Here is a 22,476-nt window from a genome sequence, read left to right as displayed (position 1 = left end):
TAAAACCCAAATTAAAAAAATAAATGAAGATGTAATAATGAAAAAATCACTACAATTTATGCAGTTTTATATATAGATATGTATATAAAAGCATGATACTCATACAAACATCCTGTGAATCCAATATTGCTAATGGTTGCGAATTTGTTTGATGAGATAAAACCAGGCAGTCAAAACAAATTACTAAAAAATAATTAATACATTTTAAAAAGTGATAAAAATGGCTCTTATCGCTTGTCGCTCCAAGTCTGATTGTAGTGAGTCCAAAACAGGCATTAAAACCCAAATTCAAAAAATAAATAAAGATGTAATAATGAAAAAATCACTACAATTTATGCAGTTTTATATATAGATATGTATATAAAAGCATGATACTCATACAAACATCCTGTGAATCCAATATTGCTAATGGTTGCGGATTTGTTTGATGAGATAAAACCAGGCAGTCCAAATAACTTCATAAAAAAATAATGAATAAATGTTAAAACGTCATACAAATGGCTCTTATCGCTTGTCGCTCCAAGTCTGATTGTAGTAAGTCCAAAACAGGCATTAAAACCCAAATTCAAAAAATAAATGAAGATTTAATAATGAAAAAATCACTACAATTGATGCAGTTTTATATCTAAATATGTATATAAAACCATTATACTCATACAAACATCCTGTGAATCCAATATTGCTAATGGTTGCGGATTTGTTTGATGAGATAAAACCAGGCAGTCCAAATAACTTCATAAAAAAATAATGAATAAATGTTAAAACGTCATACAAATGGCTCTTATCGCTTGTTGCTCCAAGTCTGATTGTAGTAAGTCCAAAACAGGCATTAAAACCCAAATTCAAAAAATAAATGAAGATTTAATAATGAAAAAATCACTACAATTGATGCAGTTTTATATCTAAATATGTATATAAAAGCATGATACTCATACAAACATCCTGTGAATCCAATATTGCTAATGGTTGCGGATTTGTTTGATGAGATAAAACCAGGCAGTCAAAATAAATTAATAAAAAAATAATGAATAAATGTTAAAACGTCATACAAATGGCTCTTATCGCTTGTCGCTCCAAGTCTGATTGTAGTGAGTCCAAAACAGGCATTAAAACCCAAATTCAAAAAATAAATAAAGAAGTAATAATGAAAAAATCACTACAATTTATGCCGTTTTATATATAGATATGTATATAAAAGCATGATACTCATACAAACATCCTGTGAATCCAATATTGCTAATGGTTGCGAATTTGTTTGATGAGATAAAACCAGGCAGTCAAAACAAATTACTAAAAAATAATTAATACATTTTAAAAAGTGATAAAAATGGCTCTTATCGCTTGTCGCTCCAAGTCTGATTGTAGTGAGTCCAAAACAGGCATTAAAACCCAAATTCAAAAAATAAATAAAGATGTAATAATGAAAAAATCACTACAATTTATGCAGTTTTATATATAGATATGTATATAAAAGCATGATACTCATACAAACATCCTGTGAATCCAATATTGCTAATGGTTGCGGATTTGTTTGATGAGATAAAACCAGGCAGTCCAAATAACTTCATAAAAAAATAATGAATAAATGTTAAAACGTCATACAAATGGCTCTTATCGCTTGTCGCTCCAAGTCTGATTGTAGTAAGTCCAAAACAGGCATTAAAACCCAAATTAAAAAAATAAATGAAGATGTAATAATGAAAAAATCACTACAATTTATGCAGTTTTATATATAGATATGTATATAAAAGCATGATACTCATACAAACATCCTGTGAATCCAATATTGCTAATGGTTGCGAATTTGTTTGATGAGATAAAACCAGGCAGTCAAAACAAATTACTAAAAAATAATTAATACATTTTAAAAAGTGATAAAAATGGCTCTTATCGCTTGTCGCTCCAAGTCTGATTGTAGTGAGTCCAAAACAGGCATTAAAACCCAAATTCAAAAAATAAATAAAGATGTAATAATGAAAAAATCACTACAATTTATGCAGTTTTATATATAGATATGTATATAAAAGCATGATACTCATACAAACATCCTGTGAATCCAATATTGCTAATGGTTGCGGATTTGTTTGATGAGATAAAACCAGGCAGTCCAAATAACTTCATAAAAAAATAATGAATAAATGTTAAAACGTCATACAAATGGCTCTTATCGCTTGTCGCTCCAAGTCTGATTGTAGTAAGTCCAAAACAGGCATTAAAACCCAAATTCAAAAAATAAATGAAGATTTAATAATGAAAAAATCACTACAATTGATGCAGTTTTATATCTAAATATGTATATAAAACCATTATACTCATACAAACATCCTGTGAATCCAATATTGCTAATGGTTGCGGATTTGTTTGATGAGATAAAACCAGGCAGTCCAAATAACTTCATAAAAAAATAATGAATAAATGTTAAAACGTCATACAAATGGCTCTTATCGCTTGTTGCTCCAAGTCTGATTGTAGTAAGTCCAAAACAGGCATTAAAACCCAAATTCAAAAAATAAATGAAGATTTAATAATGAAAAAATCACTACAATTGATGCAGATTTATATCTAAATATGTATATAAAACCATTATACTCATACAAACATCCTGTGAATCCAATATTGCTAATGGTTGCGGATTTGTTTGATGAGATAAAACCAGGCAGTCAAAATAAATTAATAAAAAAATAATGAATAAATGTTAAAACGTCATACAAATGGCTCTTATCGCTTGTCGCTCCAAGTCTGATTGTAGTGAGTCCAAAACAGGCATTAAAACCCAAATTCAAAAAATAAATAAAGAAGTAATAATGAAAAAATCACTACAATTTATGCCGTTTTATATATAGATATGTATATAAAAGCATGATACTCATACAAACATCCTGTGAATCCAATATTGCTAATGGTTGCGAATTTGTTTGATGAGATAAAACCAGGCAGTCAAAACAAATTACTAAAAAATAATTAATACATTTTAAAAAGTGATAAAAATGGCTCTTATCGCTTGTCGCTCCAAGTCTGATTGTAGTGAGTCCAAAACAGGCATTAAAACCCAAATTCAAAAAATAAATAAAGATGTAATAATGAAAAAATCACTACAATTTATGCAGTTTTATATATAGATATGTATATAAAAGCATGATACTCATACAAACATCCTGTGAATCCAATATTGCTAATGGTTGCGGATTTGTTTGATGAGATAAAACCAGGCAGTCCAAATAACTTCATAAAAAAATAATGAATAAATGTTAAAACGTCATACAAATGGCTCTTATCGCTTGTCGCTCCAAGTCTGATTGTAGTAAGTCCAAAACAGGCATTAAAACCCAAATTAAAAAAATAAATGAAGATGTAATAATGAAAAAATCACTACAATTTATGCAGTTTTATATATAGATATGTATATAAAAGCATGATACTCATACAAACATCCTGTGAATCCAATATTGCTAATGGTTGCGGATTTGTTTGATGAGATAAAACCAGGCAGTCCAAATAACTTCATAAAAAAATAATGAATAAATGTTAAAACGTCATACAAATGGCTCTTATCGCTTGTCGCTCCAAGTCTGATTGTAGTAAGTCCAAAACAGGCATTAAAACCCAAATTCAAAAAATAAATGAAGATTTAATAATGAAAAAATCACTACAATTGATGCAGTTTTATATCTAAATATGTATATAAAACCATTATACTCATACAAACATCCTGTGAATCCAATATTGCTAATGGTTGCGGATTTGTTTGACGAGATAAAACCAGGCAGTCAAAATAAATTATTAAAAAAATAATGAATAAATGTTAAAACGTCATACAAATGGCTCTTATCGCTTGTCGCTCCAAGTCTGATTGTAGTGAGTCCAAAACAGGCATTAAAACCCAAATTCAAAAAATAAATGAAGATGTAATAATGAAAAAATCACTACAATTGATGCAGTTTTATATCTAAATATGTATATAAAACCATTATACTCATACAAACATCCTGTGAATCCAATATGGCTAATGGTTGCGGATTTGTTTGATGAGATAAAACCAGGCAGTCAAAATAAATTAATAAAAAAATAATGAATAAATGTTAAAACGTCATACAAATGGCTCTTATCGCTTGTCGCTCCAAGTCTGATTGTAGTGAGTCCAAAACAGGCATTAAAACCCAAATTAAAAAAATAAATGAAGATGTAATAATGAAAAAATCACTACAATTTATGCCGTTTTATATATAGATATGTATATAAAAGCATGATACTCATACAAACATCCTGTGAATCCAATATTGCTAATGGTTGCGAATTTGTTTGATGAGATAAAACCAGGCAGTCAAAACAAATTACTAAAAAATAATTAATACATTTTAAAAAGTGATAAAAATGGCTCTTATCGCTTGTCGCTCCAAGTCTGATTGTAGTGAGTCCAAAACAGGCATTAAAACCCAAATTCAAAAAATAAATAAAGATGTAATAATGAAAAAATCACTACAATTTATGCAGTTTTATATATAGATATGTATATAAAAGCATGATACTCATACAAACATCCTGTGAATCCAATATTGCTAATGGTTGCGGATTTGTTTGATGAGATAAAACCAGGCAGTCCAAATAACTTCATAAAAAAATAATGAATAAATGTTAAAACGTCATACAAATGGCTCTTATCGCTTGTCGCTCCAAGTCTGATTGTAGTAAGTCCAAAACAGGCATTAAAACCCAAATTAAAAAAATAAATGAAGATGTAATAATGAAAAAATCACTACAATTTATGCAGTTTTATATATAGATATGTATATAAAAGCATGATACTCATACAAACATCCTGTGAATCCAATATTGCTAATGGTTGCGAATTTGTTTGATGAGATAAAACCAGGCAGTCAAAACAAATTACTAAAAAATAATTAATACATTTTAAAAAGTGATAAAAATGGCTCTTATCGCTTGTCGCTCCAAGTCTGATTGTAGTGAGTCCAAAACAGGCATTAAAACCCAAATTCAAAAAATAAATAAAGATGTAATAATGAAAAAATCACTACAATTTATGCAGTTTTATATATAGATATGTATATAAAAGCATGATACTCATACAAACATCCTGTGAATCCAATATTGCTAATGGTTGCGGATTTGTTTGATGAGATAAAACCAGGCAGTCCAAATAACTTCATAAAAAAATAATGAATAAATGTTAAAACGTCATACAAATGGCTCTTATCGCTTGTCGCTCCAAGTCTGATTGTAGTAAGTCCAAAACAGGCATTAAAACCCAAATTCAAAAAATAAATGAAGATTTAATAATGAAAAAATCACTACAATTGATGCAGTTTTATATCTAAATATGTATATAAAACCATTATACTCATACAAACATCCTGTGAATCCAATATTGCTAATGGTTGCGGATTTGTTTGATGAGATAAAACCAGGCAGTCCAAATAACTTCATAAAAAAATAATGAATAAATGTTAAAACGTCATACAAATGGCTCTTATCGCTTGTTGCTCCAAGTCTGATTGTAGTAAGTCCAAAACAGGCATTAAAACCCAAATTCAAAAAATAAATGAAGATTTAATAATGAAAAAATCACTACAATTGATGCAGATTTATATCTAAATATGTATATAAAACCATTATACTCATACAAACATCCTGTGAATCCAATATTGCTAATGGTTGCGGATTTGTTTGATGAGATAAAACCAGGCAGTCAAAATAAATTAATAAAAAAATAATGAATAAATGTTAAAACGTCATACAAATGGCTCTTATCGCTTGTCGCTCCAAGTCTGATTGTAGTGAGTCCAAAACAGGCATTAAAACCCAAATTCAAAAAATAAATAAAGAAGTAATAATGAAAAAATCACTACAATTTATGCCGTTTTATATATAGATATGTATATAAAAGCATGATACTCATACAAACATCCTGTGAATCCAATATTGCTAATGGTTGCGAATTTGTTTGATGAGATAAAACCAGGCAGTCAAAACAAATTACTAAAAAATAATTAATACATTTTAAAAAGTGATAAAAATGGCTCTTATCGCTTGTCGCTCCAAGTCTGATTGTAGTGAGTCCAAAACAGGCATTAAAACCCAAATTCAAAAAATAAATAAAGATGTAATAATGAAAAAATCACTACAATTTATGCAGTTTTATATATAGATATGTATATAAAAGCATGATACTCATACAAACATCCTGTGAATCCAATATTGCTAATGGTTGCGGATTTGTTTGATGAGATAAAACCAGGCAGTCCAAATAACTTCATAAAAAAATAATGAATAAATGTTAAAACGTCATACAAATGGCTCTTATCGCTTGTCGCTCCAAGTCTGATTGTAGTAAGTCCAAAACAGGCATTAAAACCCAAATTAAAAAAATAAATGAAGATGTAATAATGAAAAAATCACTACAATTTATGCAGTTTTATATATAGATATGTATATAAAAGCATGATACTCATACAAACATCCTGTGAATCCAATATTGCTAATGGTTGCGGATTTGTTTGATGAGATAAAACCAGGCAGTCCAAATAACTTCATAAAAAAATAATGAATAAATGTTAAAACGTCATACAAATGGCTCTTATCGCTTGTCGCTCCAAGTCTGATTGTAGTAAGTCCAAAACAGGCATTAAAACCCAAATTCAAAAAATAAATGAAGATTTAATAATGAAAAAATCACTACAATTGATGCAGTTTTATATCTAAATATGTATATAAAACCATTATACTCATACAAACATCCTGTGAATCCAATATTGCTAATGGTTGCGGATTTGTTTGACGAGATAAAACCAGGCAGTCAAAATAAATTATTAAAAAAATAATGAATAAATGTTAAAACGTCATACAAATGGCTCTTATCGCTTGTCGCTCCAAGTCTGATTGTAGTGAGTCCAAAACAGGCATTAAAACCCAAATTCAAAAAATAAATGAAGATGTAATAATGAAAAAATCACTACAATTGATGCAGTTTTATATCTAAATATGTATATAAAACCATTATACTCATACAAACATCCTGTGAATCCAATATTGCTAATGGTTGCGGATTTGTTTGATGAGATAAAACCAGGCAGTCAAAATAAATTAATAAAAAAATAATGAATAAATGTTAAAACGTCATACAAATGGCTCTTATCGCTTGTCGCTCCAAGTCTGATTGTAGTGAGTCCAAAACAGGCATTAAAACCCAAATTAAAAAAATAAATGAAGATGTAATAATGAAAAAATCACTACAATTTATGCAGTTTTATATATAGATATGTATATAAAAGCATGATACTCATACAAACATCCTGTGAATCCAATATTGCTAATGGTTGCGAATTTGTTTGATGAGATAAAACCAGGCAGTCAAAACAAATTACTAAAAAATAATTAATACATTTTAAAAAGTGATAAAATTGGGTCTTATCGCTTGTCGCTCCAAGTCTGATTGTAGTGAGTCCAAAACAGGCATTAAAACCCAAATTCAAAAAATAAATGAAGATTTAATAATGAAAAAATCACTACAATTGATGCAGTTTTATATCTAAATATGTATAAACCATTATACTCATACAAACATCCTGTGAATCCAATATTGCTAATGGTTGCGGATTTGTTTGATGAGATAAAACCAGGCAGCCAAAATAAATGACTAAAAAATAATTAATACATTTTAAAAAGTGATAAAATGGCTCTTATCGCTTGTCGCTCCAAGTCTGATTGTAGTGAGTCCAAAACAGGCTGAACCTTCCAGTGTTTTTGTTGCTAGTGGAAGCTTACTTGTGTGGTGCCACCGGCTTCCCTGTTCTTTTAAAGGGAAGCTTGTTTTCTGTTTGTGTTTTCACTTTGCGTGCTCAAAGCGTGAGTCAGTGTGTTTTCTTGGCAACATAATAAAGCCTTAAACTGATTTGGGAGTTAAGTTTCCTTTTTTGTAATGTGTTACTCCCCCACAGCCTCTACTTTTTTGTAGTTTGTTCTTGTGGTAGGTTGTATCTGCCGTGGTCAGCTTGGCGAGTGCTGTTGTCTTGGTGTCCGCTGTCCAGCCTTGAGTGTGAACGAACAGCTTCCTCAGGTAAGATAGGAGTGTCCAGCTGGGTTTAAACCACCTTTCCCTCGAGCACTCATTTGTTATTTTGCCTTTTTTATTTTCGGGGCAAATCCTGGGCGGGGATATAATTCTCCAGTGGGGGTAGGCATTTCAGGGCTCCGGCCGCTGATGTTTTTGCCTTTCAAGTCGCCTCGAGCCCGGCACGCTCCAGAAGACAGATAGGCTTAGGTTGGGTGAGGCAGGATCTGAGGAGTTGTTGTTGGTTGGAGTGTTATTTGTCTGTATGTGTATGCGGCACCTGGCATAAGTACTTGTTTTGTTTGGTCACTGGTAGGTTTGCTCTCAGCCTTAGGAGCTGTCGGTTAGGTTTAAAGGTAACTGTAGCATTACCGGCGAAATTAGCTTAGCTTGCCCCTAACTGACTGTTTGCCGGTCACGTAGCATACAGCTGCGGTGTGTTGTGTTGATTGCCTGTCGGTGAGTATGGCAGCTTTTGATTTGGCTCTGTTTGTGGACAATCCTACAATCAGTCAGTTTGAAGCATGTAAGAAATGTGATTTGATGGAAATTGCAAAACACTATGGCATTTCTGTATCTAGCTCCCTGGCTAAAAAAGAAATCAAAACCACCCTCTTTAGTGGCTTGGTTGGTTTGGGTGTTTTTGAATTAGCCGGGGCTATGGCAGCGGGGTCGGCTCCTGGTGGGGGCGAAGGCCGCTCTCTCTCTCCAGTGGGGGAGGTGATCGGACCGCAGGTGATTACGCCAGCCATTAAGGTAAGGGGTAATGGGGGTGTGGAAAAGCCGTTTACGTTGCCACAGTTTGACCCTTTTTCTGTGGAGTCATCTCCTGGTTCAAAACTAGATGCTCGTGTAAAAGTCCGCTTGGCTCGCTTTCAGTTAGAAAAGGAGGAGCGAGAGTGAGAATTCCAGTTCCGAAAGGAGTTGGAATATAGAAGGTTGGAAGCAGATACAGCCGTTAGGATGCGTCAGTTGGAGTTACAGGTAACTGCCGATCCACCTGCCATAGTTCCTGCTGGTGCAAGGCCCTCGTCGGGTTCCGCCGGCACTTCTGATGTGAGTAAGCACATTTCTCTTGTGCCTGTTTTCCGTGAGTCTGAGGTCGAGTCTTATTTCGGTGCATTTGAGCGCATTGCTGCGGCTTTGCATTGGCCGAAAGATGTCTGGGCTATTCTCCTGCAATGCAAGTTAGCTGGTAAGGCTCAAGAGGCTTGTTCTTTATCTGTGGAAGATGGTCTGGTCTATGAAAAGGTTAAAGGCGCTATATTAAGAGCATATGAGTTAGTGCCGGAGGCTTATAGACAGCGTTTCCGAGGCCTTAGAAAATCAATGAGCCAGACTCATGCTGACTTTGCCAGGGAGAAGAGTATCCTGTTTGACAGATGGTGTTTGGCCTGTAAGGCGGATGACTTGGCTTCTGTGCGTGAGCTGATGTTAGTGGAGGAGTTTAAAAACTGTGTGTCGGAGCGTACAATGGTATATTTAAATGAGAAAAAAGTAACCACTCTCCAGCAGGCCGCTACTTTGGTGGATGAGTTTGTGTTAACTCACAAAAATGTTTTTGCCAAGCGCGATTCCTCCCACCGTGAGCCTTATCATAGAACAGAGGAAGTGCAGATCACACGTCCAACTGAGTCATCGTCAGGTCTGAGAGGTGAGAGTCTGTTTCTTCTGCCGGAAGTCCGGTCACTTAATTGCTGATTGTGTGGTGTGGAAGCGTAAACAGCAAGGTCAGACTTCAAAGCAGCCAAAAGGAGTGGGCTTAATTAAGACAGTGTCCCCCCGTAGCCATCCCACCTCTCCCATAGCACCTGACGAATGTTTTAAACCTTTCATTTTTAACGGTTTTGTGTCATTCACAGGAAAGGCTGAGGATCAGCGTCCAGTCACTGTGCTACGAGACACTGGTGGCTCGCGATCCTTTATCCTCTCCAGTATCCTGCCTTTGAGTGCCGAGTCTGCTTGTAATGTGAGCGCGGTAGTTAGAGGTATTGGTATGAGTTTTGTGCCCGCACCGCTACACCGTATTCACGTGCAGTCTAAGTTGGTCTCTGGTTTCTTCCCGGTTGCTGTCCGCTCATGTTTTCCCATTGATGGTGTTGATTTTATCATGGGAAATGACATAGCTGGGGGTAAAGTTTATCCTGATCCTGAAGTGGTGGATATCCCTATCTCCGTGCCTGAACCTGATGAGCTGGTTCAGAGTCATCCAAAAGTCTTTTGCGGTTAGCGTTTTAACCCGAACACAGGCTCGCAAGCAGGCTCTGGAAGTAGATCTGTCTGACTCACTGTTTTCCTCTGTTTTGTCTGAAGACAGGATGCCCTCTGTTGATGAAGTAGGGAACCGTCCTTCAAAAATGTGTGGGAAGGTAGCGGAGCCCATCGCTGCTCCTGAGGAGACACAGCTGCTGACTCGTGAGGCACTCATCAGCGCCCAGAGGAGTGATCCCTCTCTAGAGAAATGTTTTGCTGCAGTTGTTGACTCTCCTAGCGAATGTGCTAAAAAACAGTGTTTCCTTTTAGATGATGGGGTGTTGATGCGCAGGTGGGTTTTGCATTCAGCTGGGGCAGCGGCTAATACTGGTGAGGACTGGGGTACAGTGTACCAGATATTTGTTCCAGTTGGATGGCGACGGCATGTGCTAGAGCTAGCACATGAGCACTTGTGGTCTGGTCATCTAGGTGTCACTAAAACATATGACCGGATTTTGAAACATTTCTTCTGGCCAGGCATGAAAGCTGAAGTTGTGCGTTTCTGTAAAACCTGCAGTTCATGTCAGATTGTCGGTAAACCAAACCAGGTCATGCATCCTGCCCCACTGCGCCCAATTCCTGCTGTTGGTGAGCCGTTCGAGCATGTCATTGTAGACTGTGTTGGGCCATTGCCCAGAACAAAGTCTGGTAACCAGTTTCTTTTAACAGTGATGTGTGTGTCAACCCGTTTTCCTGAGGCGATTCCTTTAAAGAAAATCACTGCTTTGGCAGTCACTAAGGCGCTGACAAAGTTCTTCACAACCTTTGGGCTGCCAAGAGTTGTGCAGACAGATCAGGGTACAAACTTCCTGTCTAGAGCTTTCAAGCAGACCTTAGAGGTCTTGGGTGTCTCTCACTCGGTGTCTAGTGCGTACCACCCTCAGTCACAGGGTGCTCTTGAGCGCTGGCACCAGACCCTTAAGTCCATGCTAAGAAAATACTGTCACGACACAGGGAAAGATTGGGATGAGGGTGTGCCATTCGTTCTCTTTGCCATTCGAGATGCAAAGCAGGAGTCCCTGGGTTTTAGTCCTGCTGAGCTTGTGTTTGGTCACAATGTGCGGGGCCCGATGACGGTGTTGAAAGAGCAGTTTATGTCTGGCTCTGCAAAGACTAATGTGTTGGACTTTGTTTCACAGTGTAGGGAGCGTTTGCATTGTGCAGCTTCGCTGGCGAAGGAGGCCCTTCGCTCCTCACAAGGTAGTATGGAAAAAATGGTATGACAGGAAAGCAGTTGAGCGACAGTTTCAGTCAGGTGATAAGGTGCTGGTTTTATTGCCTATGCCTGGATCTGCCCTCACTGCCCGGTTTTCAGGCCCATATGTAGTGGAAAGCAGAGTTTCAGAGACGGATTATGTCATCCACACACCAGAACGCAGAAAGAAAACCCGGATGTGTCATATTAACATGTTGAAGCCTTATCATTCCAGAGAAGCTGCCAACGGGGAGAGGAAAAGCACTCTGGAGATGGCTGTGCCAGACACGAGCTCGGCTTCCATGGTCTGTGGGGTGCCTGTGTCGGAGGATGATTTGTTGGTGCCTTCTGATGGTGTACAGTGTGGTAGGCTGACTAACTCGGAGTGTTTAGCTAACATGGAGCCACGTCTCTCCTATCTTACTGAAGTCCGGTGAGGTGCTCGGCTTGTTGTGCTCATACCCCATGCTGGCGGGTGACGTACCATCATGTACTAGTGTTACAGCATGACATCGATGTTGGTTCTGCTCGCCCAATTAAACAGCATGCCTACCGCTGTCCCATAGAAAAGCAAATGGCGAAGGAAGTTGACTATCTGCTAAGAAATGGCTTAGCCAAGCCTAGTTGTAGCCCATGGAGTTCCCCCTGCTTGCTGGCTCCTAAATCTGATGGTACACCACGGTTTTGCACGGATTTCCGCAAAGTCAATGCAGTGACTGTGCCAGATTCATTTCCACTTCCCCGCATGGAAGACTGTATTGACAGCCTTGGTTCTGCTTTGTTTATCACCAAGTTAGACCTCCTTAAGGGATACTGGCAGGTTCCATTAACCCCCAGAGCATCTGACATTTCAGCCTTCGTCACACCGGACCACTTCATGCAGTACACTGTGATGGCATTTGGCATGAGGAACGCACCCGCCACTTTCCAGCGTCTCATGCACATAGTGTTAGGGGTAGTACCCAACTGTAATGTGTATCTTGACGACGTGGTAGTGTACTCTGATGACTGGGAGAGTCATATGTCGAGCCTGAGGGTAGTGTTCCAGCGGCTGGCTGAGGCGTCATTAACCCTTAACCTTGCCAAGTGTGAGTTTGGTAAGGCTACTGTCGCCTACCTAGGTAAACAGGTTGGTCATGGGCAAGTCCGTCCGGTTGATGCTAAAGTAGCTGCTGTGTTGGCCTATCCAGTCCCTACTACTAGGCGTGAGCGCCGACGGTTTTTGGGAATGACTGGTTATTACCGTTTCTGTAAAAACTTTTCTGTTGTGGTGACTCCCCTGACTAAACTGTGCAGTCCGGCTGTTCCTTTTGTGTGGACTGGTGAATGTAGCCATGCCTTCGAGGCTGCTAAGTCCCTTCTGTGCAGCGCTCCTGTCTTGGCTGCTCCTAATTTCTCTCTTCCCTTCAAGCTCGAGGTGGATGCAAGTTCCTCTGGAGCCGGTGCAGTGCTTTTGCAGGACGGTGCAGACGGGGTGTGTCATCCGGTGTGTTACTTCTCGTCGAAGTTCAAACGGCACCAGATGAACTATTCAACCATCGAGAAGGAGACGCTGGCCATGCTGCTCGCCCTGCAGCACTTCGAGGTGTACGTGGGTTCAAGTCCATCACCGGTGACGGTATACACCGACCACAACCCTCTGGTTTTCCTGGCCCAGATGTATAACCACAACCAGCGGTTGATGCGGTGGGCCCTGCTCGTACAAGGTTTCAACATTGAAATCAAGCATAAGAGGGGATCTGAAAACGTGGTTGCTGACGCGCTCTCCCGTGGGTGAGATGGTGACAGTTTTATGGTGATGGACATGGTGACAGTGTTTAGTTGTTAGCTTGTGTGAAATTTAACTTGACACTGGTGTTATTGGTTGTTGGGTGATGTAGATCCCTTCTTCTCATATCATCAAAACAGTGGTTTGTTCTTATGGGAGGGGGTGTTACGGCCTAAGAGCCGTCAGTGGTTGTGTGTGGGTGTGGCTGCTCTCCTCTCTGTGCTCCTGTGTCCTCCAGGTACTACCCTCCCCCGCCGGAGCAGGTGTGCATGGCTGTCTCCAGTTGTTAATCAGGGGAATGATTTAAGCTGGGGCCAGAGCTGTGGCTGGAGCCAGTGGGTCATCCAGCAGCGTCCATGCTGCATGTGTGTTTCGAGAGCGGGAGCAGACTGAACCTTCCAGTGTTTTTGTTGCTAGTGGAAGCTTACTTGTGTGGTCCCACCGGCTTCCCTGTTCTTTTAAAGGGAAGCTTGTTTTCTGTTTGTGTTTTCACTTTGCGTGCTCAAAGCGTGAGTCAGTGTGTTTTCTTGGCAACATAATAAAGCCTTAAACTGATTTGGGAGTTAAGTTTCCTTTTTTTGTAATGTGTTACTCCCCCACAGCCCCTAGACCTCCCAGGGGATGTAACACAGGCATTAAAACCCAAATTCAAAAAATAAATGAAGATTTAATAATGAAAAAATCACTACAATTTATGCAGTTTTATATCTAAATATGTATATAAAAGCATGATACTCATACAAACATCCTGTGAATCCAATATTGCTAATGGTTGCGGATTTGTTTGATGAGATAAAACCAGGCAGTCAAAATAAATTCATAAAAAAATAATGAATAAATGTTAAAATGTCATAAAAATGGCTGCTTGTCGCTCCAAGTCTGATTGTAGTGAGTCCAAAACAGGCATTAAAACCCAAATTCAAAAAATACATGACGATTTAATAATGAAAAAATCACTACAAATTATACAGTTTCATATCTAAATATAAAAGCATGATACTCATACAAACATCCTGTGAATCCAATATTGCTAAAGATTGCGGCTTTGTTTGATGAGATAAAACCAGGCAGTCAAACTAAATTCATAAAAAAATAATGAATAAATGTTAAAACGTCATAAAAATGGCTGCTTGTCGCTCCAAGTCTGATTGTAGTGAGTCCAAAACAGGCATTAAAACCCAAATTCAAAAAATAAATGACGATTTAATAATAAAAAAATCACTACAATTTATACAGTTTCATATCTAAATATAAAAGCATGATACTCATACAAACATCCTGTGAATCCAATATTGCTAATGGTTGCGGATTTGTTTGATGAGATAAAACCAGGCAGTCAAAATAAATTCATAAAAAAATAATGAATAAATGTTAAAACGTCATAAAAATCGCTCGTATCGCTTGTAGTGCCTGGTTTTTTTATTTTAAAATACTTAATAAAAAAAAATCACATCAGAGAAATACAAGTCGGAGTGAATTTTGAGCAAAAAACACAAGTCACAGCTCAGCAGTTCCATCAGTCAGACTTTATTGATCAGTCATTTTGCTTCAATTGCTTGATTTGAAAGATTGGATGCTTTCAGCCTACTTTGACAGGGATGAAATCCATTCATGATTAACCCTGAAAACAGGTAAATTATATATAAGACAATCGTAATGACATGCTGCAATTTCAGCATTCCCGTTTAAATGAGCACTTTGTCAAAAATATTTGGAAAAGGGTTTTATTGGCACCTCAGTTGACTGAGATAATCATGCAAAATGCAAAAATCCTGAATTTGTAATAGTTTCCTAAATTCAATTCATTAAAGACATGAATCCTACCCTAGTTTGAGTTAACATTGGCAACATAAAAAAGCTGACAGATGATTTACAAGCACATTAAAGAAAGAGTATTCCTGACATTACATTTTCAAGCATCTCAAACAGACAAACTATTTTCACAGAACAGACCATCCCTTCCCTTTCTTTATTCCATCAGACTTTCAGTATTAAAGCAGTAAATAATTTACTCAGTTTTTTTTAAAAGGATATCAACGTCAATTCAACATTTCATCACAAGGTCTACATCCTCATGTCGTGGCTTACATAGTTGATATTTCTATTCAAGAGTTGTCAGGCAGCAAAGCTCATAAATGTATCAAAGCACATACAAAAAGATTACACGGATAAAAATGGAGGCGTTACTACACCCACACTTACACACCGGTTAGATGACACTTGTATCCAGATCCAACGACAGAACGGGCATTTCTCTCAGCAATGAAATAAATATAAGTCAAACATCGAAGTGAAACCACTTTTAAAGCTGGATTTGACTTCTTCCTTGTCACTAAATGGACGGTTTGTATGAACTTAGTGTGCTTTTGAGCTGGCTCAGAAAAATCACATGAAATATCAGACCAGAGCTACATCTGCAATAATACCTTTGCTATACACAAATATACATACTTAAATATTACTAAAAAAAACTTAATTAACAAATAATTACAACGTATAGAAAAACAACACATAGACACCTGCTCTTGCTACACATGTTTGAAGACATTACATAAAAAAGGACAAAAATAAGGCATTACTAATGACGCAGGGCTGTGCTGTGAGAGAAAAGGCAGTAAAGCCTCTCGTGCTGTGCTAATAGTCTTGTAGCATGTGTTGTTTTTACTCCGTGCCTACATGGAGCGAGTACTTCTGTCTTTGTGTCTGGGAAATGATGGGATGTTTCATCCAAGTCCAGCTTCTTTGATGTGTGTGTGGGTTACGATGGCATTTGGACAGCCGAGTTCATCTTGTACACAACGAGCGTGTGTGTGTGTGTTTTATCTGATGAGGTGGTAGGTGAGCCAGTACATAAAGATGGGTTGTGCTGCTGCTATAGACATGGTGAGGTACATCCTCAGCTGGTTTCTGGCTCCTCTCACCAGCCTCCCCTCTGCCGCCGCCTCAGATAACAGCTTCAAACGCAAGGTGCGGATCTGAGGAGAGACGCATGTAATTATCATTATGCATATGTCAGCTGGGCCTACCACACGACTTGTGACACGCATCCATCTCTGTCAGTCATCATGTTTAGATTTTGGTCAATTAAATGATGTGATTGTGTGTTGAGGTCATAGTAAGTGGTGGCGTTTACAATTAGAAAAAAAATGTCAAATGGCAATGTGGGAGGGTGCACAATTACAGCTTCTGTCTGTATTCTTTGTTGGCTTGACATCAGTTATCTGTATACAGTATGCGTCTGTAGGTACAAGTTTTGCATAAAAACATTGAATTGTGTGTGCAGACAGCGGATAGAAATCTGATAAAAGTATTGTCGGGAGTCGAGGTGAGATTGAGGGAAAAATGTCCAGGATGCCGAGAAGGAAACATCCTTTCCACAATATAGAGGTATATCATTCCATGCAGTGGGAATGCGTCTAACATAATAAGTTTGTGGAGTAGACTTCGATCCTCAGTTATTTGTAAACATGAGATATGTCAGATTAAGATTAATTATTCAAATGCAAGAGTCAGTAGATGCTGGTATTCACCATAAAGACAAAGATGGCAGCGCAGCACCACAGTAGAGAGAGATAGTAAGCGGGCCTCCCAAACAACAGGCCTGCTACTACCCCTACGATCATCCTGAGGAAACAAAGAGGAGAGAGACACACCCAGTCAGAATTTAGGTATAATATCCACAGATCCTTAGTGCTAAACTATTCATTTAAGACAGGGTTTGTTTTTAGTATTTTTCAAGTCAAAATTTGCTAATTAGCCAGAGAATAAACCGCAACAAAATGAGGTGAGAGGTTGAGTTGGGGATGAGTGTGACAATAGAAAGATGCTGTGCATACCCCACATATTTGTAGCCAGAAAAGGCCAGAAGGTCTATGGTCGTGAGGTCGGTGTTTACAGTCACAAGGTAGAGCGACAGCAGGACCGCCAGGACTTCCATGATCAGCCACACCAACGCTGAGCTGGCCTGAACTCCCAGCAGCTCCGGGGTAAACCTGAAGGGTGCACAAAAATCATACAGTCTATAGATGTATATTGTAAACTCTATAATAGACTCTAGTTGTGTTATCAGTGTGAGACGGTGCATCATTATGTTATCAAGCTGCAGTGATGTTTTTGTTTGAGTGCTTTTAGTATAATTTCAATAATTATAAAATTATTATGAAAAAAAAAACACTAAAGTTGAATCACATAAACACTGTAATTATTCCATCCAGACTTAGTTTTCTCTGTAGGTGTTGCTGCCATCTGAGCTGAAGGTTTTAATTGCTGTGTAGTTGTTGCTCCTCCGATGTGCATTAGAAAGAAGAGCAACCCATTAAATGAACCTGGCAAAAAGTAAAGACTGTCTCAGTGGAAAACACCTGGAATTCTCATTAAACCTACTTGGTTATGTTGGAACACATGAACGACAAAGAAATCATCTATCAGTAATTGATCACTGCTTGGATAAAGAATGGAATGATGATAAAGCATTAGATCAGTCTAGATTAGTCTTTGCCAAACTTTTATCGTTGTTGTTGTTGTTGTCGTTTATGAAAAACATGGATACATGTAACATGTGTACCTGTTCTGTGTGCCGAGGGCCAGTCCAGCCACCAGGATGTACGTGATGAAGCCCATGGCGGGAATGTAGAGATCTGGAGCGTTGACATCAAAGCGTGGAGCTACAGGAGTGTCCTGCTGGTAGCTCACCTCCCAATTCTGCAACACACACACACACGATCACCCTCGCTAAACCCTTACTGAGTAAATGTTGGGCTGAAAGCAAGTAAAATTGTAGATTCTTATAAAATGCCGCATACTGTATAGTCTGGATTACTTCTTCAAAGGAATGTAAACTAGAACAGGCTAAACTGAGTAGGTATTTTGCCTCAACCTAGAGCACATTGGGAAAGCCTGAAATACACAGGATTACCTCTCCAGGTGCATAACAGAATATGTTTTATATTTAGGAGGTGTAAGCAGACTTACCTCATGCATGTAAGGGAAAACTAAAAGACCCAGCTTCTTCCCCACATACACTGTATCCACAGCAAAGTAATATTTCAGCTTAGAAATGGGTATGAACCTGTCCAGCTGAAACAAGCAAGCAGAAGACATACACACATGTATTATTCAGGCTGCTTTTGCTGGAATCCCTTTTGCATAATTTCTGGTTAGCAATAATATAAAATATTCATGACTCAAGTCTTACATTCTTGTCCACAATTTCCCTTCCCTGGGATGCCAGCGTGCTGCCATATTGCATTGCCAGGTTAGACATGGGGTCTGATAGGATGGACTCGCCAGGAAATCCTGCTGCTTGAGGCCTGCTTTGCTGCCCACTGCCAACATGACACAAGAAAATGTATAACTGTAATAACATGATAGATGTATCAGCTAAAAAAAAGTAGACAAATCTATTGTGAGGAGATAATACACTGAAAAGCTGAATTAACTTAATTAAGTAAATTAGGATAGTTATTTTCTCCCACAGAGTCAAAATGTTATCTTCGAGGGTAGATCTCATTGATTGACAAATACAGCCTGATTTCTTCCTTGACGTCATATAGTACACAGACATGCAAATTCCAATAAGGCAATATATATATATATTTAACAGTTCCTATCCCGCCTAACATCAGCCTGGCTCCCACCTGTATGCTGTCTGTCGTCCATGTGCCACTCCGCTCGTATCCTCAAACAGCTGGCTGCCTTCTAAACCATCGGAGTTATTCCTTAGACGCATATTAGGCTCTGGATAGTAAGAGAAGTCAGAGAAAGGGATATGTCAAATAATTTGCAAATCTCAAATAACTCATTTTAGGGGATGGAAAAATTGTGTAGAGAAATTAGTAAAGCAAGCAAATGCCAGGCAGCCACAATTACAGGGACTCTGAGGAACCAGCATGCATCAGTTGTGTTTTTTATTTTTTTTTATTCTAATTTTAATGTTTATTTTAGAAAAGAATATCACAGACATTCACCACTTTGAAACAAAGCATGTCTAGAGATGTGAAGTGCGGCGCTGTTGGTGCTCCGTTTGTTATATGCCAGCGAAGGCATCCCCAAATTTAAACTACAAACATTAGTGTTCCTTGACCTGTGGGAATCCTTAGTCGTACACACCATGTAGCAAAATGCCATTTCCCACTTCATGTGCAGTGCACACCAAACACAGATCAAATGCAGTGTGTTTACAAATGACGACCAATCCCAATGTGAATGCCATGAGCAAGATACATCCAAAATAAATCCAAATCCATCCCCGAGGTAGTAATAACCTCATCACACACTTATCACAAGAGCAGATTACATCACTGAAGAACCACAAACAGCTGGTTTTTATTAAGTTTCGACCTTCTTTCCCTGACATCCCTCATGGCAATGGAAAATAAAACCTACAGTATGCTAGGTCCACACAGAGAAACAACTTAACATCTTTAAAAAGGAACAAAATATACCTCAAAACCTGACACGCATTCTTTCATTAATTGGTCTCGTGATTTTTATAACTCAAAGTAGTGGGCCATGGCTCCTTGTTCAGGGTGTGCTTGAATCCTCTGAGTAGTGGGCTTTGGGGGAGGCTCATTTGCTTTTGTTTATGCACAGATATCTGTTAGATATACTATTCTTTAGCGACTTGAGGGAACCTTAAATCCCATGTATTGGTTATAGCCTTATTACTAACCCGAACACTCATCAGACGTCCCTGCTTATGGTCTGAGTCCAAAAATAAACCCAAGCCCCGAAGTCTAACCCAGATTGAACATGGGAAACAAAGGCTATGCTAACGTCAGCTAAAACGAATACGCTAGGTCGCATTAAATGGTCTGATTATAATAAATATTGTCAAACATATCCCAGTCACCTCCATACATAAGGGACGCAAATGGCATGTACAGGCTGAGCCCAGTTAAGTACCATCGAGGACCGTTAGCCAGCCTAGTCTACTGGGTAAATTAGCTAGTTAGCAAACTTGATAGCTGGCGTTTGTCTGCAAAATAGCGGTTACTTATATATATATTTAACATTGGCTAACGCTAGAGTGTGGGGGACTTGAGCCGACGGTTTTCTGGTGCCGGGTGTTTTTACAAGACGTTAAACGTCATAGCTAACGTTAGTGGCTAGCCTCGACCGGTTCAGTTCCGTCTACGTTGAATTCCAGAAAGCTAGCAAGTACAACATGTACACACGCAGCCGTTAGCTACTATTAAAGGGCGATTTGATTGATTAAATTAAATATCACGTACGTAACTTACGCTGTCTGAACCCGCTTTGAGTCGCCGTGTAATCCATTTGAACTAACTCGGTGGACGCAGCAGCCGTCAGATACCCGACTCCACTGAAATGCTCTTGCTACTAGTTAGAAAGCTACGCGGAGAAGTTGAGTTGGAGCGAGTCATTCATATATTTTTTTCTACACGGAAGTAAACGTTTTCTTCTTCTTCTTCGTTTTTAGTGTTCGACACCGGTTACAACCCGACTTAAAAGGTGAATACCGCCATCTGCTGTTTATAAGTGTCCTAGTTTAATTAGCATAAACTCGGCATTTTGCTTTAGCTCACAGTTATTCCCATTAACAGTGGATTAATGTAAGTACATTTATTGAAGTAGTGTATTTAGTAGTTAGTTTGCATGTTGTTGCTCGTGGTAGCCTATTGCGATGCCCCTCCCTGCCTACTACGTTTCATGTTTCCCTTGAAGGTATCAGAGGAAAAGCGGTCCAGTCAGATTGGGAGCACCTGGGCCTTGCGGTGCTATGGGATACAACGACAACTCCCAGGTTCCCTAGCTCACCTGGCTTCATCAACCGACGTCTGCACGCGTCCGTCTTTGTTCGACTTCACTACACTTCTGAAGTTATTTCACTAAATACATTTTATTTACCGCCACCCGCTGTCCAATTCCCGTATTCCAGGTAAGATTCGTGAATTTGTGGTTACGTGCTTTGGGGTACCTGCTAGCAGTGGCGCCGCCAGGATTCAATTTCAATGTACGCACAGAAACGGCAAAATACAACGTATATCATGGTGATAGGCCCCGGTGCAAATATTTTTTTTGTGCCCTCCATCCCCGCCCTAAACACAAGCGCACGCTTGTGAGCACTCCACGCACGCACACACACGCACAGTACTGTATGATAACTCTCCCGGCCCGGGGAGAGAGACATGCATCGGCTCGGCCCACAGTGCTCAGCAGCAGAGAGGTGACGAGACTAGAGCCGAGCTGTATTGTGTAGTGGAGAGGGGCCAACACACGCGCGATCGTCCTCTCAAATGCGGCTGCGTCTCTCCAGGTCACTGTGTGAGCGAAAGAAAAGCTCTGACTTGCTTGGGCAGACGTTGTTTGGTGTCACCCGCTGAAATTTAAATATCTAGCCCACCTTCAAAAAAAGTAGCACAGTGCGTACAGGATTCCGGCTGGCGGCGCCACTGCCTGCTAGTAGTAGGCTCGGACTAGTCGTGGTCGTGTTTAAGCGCACCTTTTAAACCTTGTCTGCTCGATGTGAGCGAATGTTGGTTTGGAAATGACATGGCTTTGGGTTTGCGGTAGTTTCTTACCCGCATGTGTGGTTTGTGTGACAGTTATGGCCCATATGATACTGGTTTGTTGTGGAAATTTGTTTCATGCAAGGTTTTTTTTATTACATTTTTTAAATTTATTTTTTATATGAAGGCATTGTGTTTTGGTGCATGGCTTTGATATTTGTATTGATGCATATTCAATGCATGTCCTGTGGGGTGTATTGTTTTAACCAGACATGTATTTTAGGGCCATTTTTCGGCTGGCCATCTCTCATTGGGAATCTCTTGCCCCTGCAGAAGTTTCATTGTGTTGATAGACTATTGACTGAGCCTATCCCTATTGAGCAAGGGACCACAATGGCCAATGACATGTCTGGAGGGCAAGCTCGGAACAGCAGCTGAGAGATGGAAACTGAGGACAGGAACCCGGACACCAGTCACCTAGAGGAGGAGCTCTGCCTCTTTGTGTGAGTCTCCTTAGGATAGTGATGCTGTGACAAGTGAAGTGGGTGATAGTGTTGTGACCCAAGTTCGTGATAACAAGGTTGTAGTCTTATTCAATTGCTGAACATTATCTAATTTATTTTGGCCGATCTTGTGGTGGTGTTATAAATCACATATTTCATTTTTTGTTTATGTTATGGCACAGGGAGAATAAAGTTGCCAAATCATGACTAAGTAATTTATG

The 22,476-nt window shown here is 38.7% G+C and overlaps 1 protein-coding gene across 2 annotated transcripts; it reads right to left on the bottom strand.

The window, feature by feature from the left end:
• Positions 1-14,792: 14,792 nt before the first annotated feature.
• yif1b (Yip1 interacting factor homolog B) lies at positions 14,793-20,675 on the bottom strand. Of its 2 annotated transcripts, none has more exons than XM_084018747.1 (8): positions 20,523-20,675; positions 18,918-19,017; positions 18,476-18,605; positions 18,253-18,357; positions 17,846-17,982; positions 17,118-17,273; positions 16,812-16,905; positions 14,793-16,256 (listed from the first exon to the last, which is right to left on the bottom strand). In XM_084018747.1, the coding sequence occupies exons 1-8, from the start codon at positions 20,557-20,559 to the stop codon at positions 16,101-16,103; spliced, it is 915 nt and encodes a 304-aa protein (XP_083874873.1). In that variant the 5' UTR covers positions 20,560-20,675; the 3' UTR covers positions 14,793-16,100. The 2 variants fall into 2 exon arrangements, with proteins under 2 accessions (XP_083874873.1, XP_083874872.1); XM_084018746.1 differs by having other exon boundaries at positions 20,514-20,672.
• Between the last annotated feature and the right edge of the window lie 1,801 nt (positions 20,676-22,476).

This window comes from Eutrigla gurnardus (genome assembly GCF_963514095.1).
Source record: "Eutrigla gurnardus genome assembly, chromosome: 10".
Lineage (NCBI taxonomy): Eukaryota > Metazoa > Chordata > Actinopteri > Perciformes > Triglidae > Eutrigla > Eutrigla gurnardus.
Note: the sequence above shows the minus strand (reverse complement) of the source record. Positions and strands in the feature narration are given on the sequence as shown.

Excerpts from the sequence above, each read along its gene's own strand:
- yif1b (XM_084018746.1), bottom strand. The coding sequence starts at position 20,559 with ATGGATTACACGGCGACTCAAAGCGGGTTCAGACAGCGTAAGTTAC. Across the intron at positions 19,018-20,513 it reads GTTCAGACAGCGTAAGTTAC|AGCCTAATATGCGTCTAAGG; the intron begins GTACGTGATATT and ends CTTACTATCCAG. Across the intron at positions 18,606-18,917 it reads GGACGACAGACAGCATACAG|TGGGCAGCAAAGCAGGCCTC; the intron begins GTGGGAGCCAGG and ends TCATGTTGGCAG.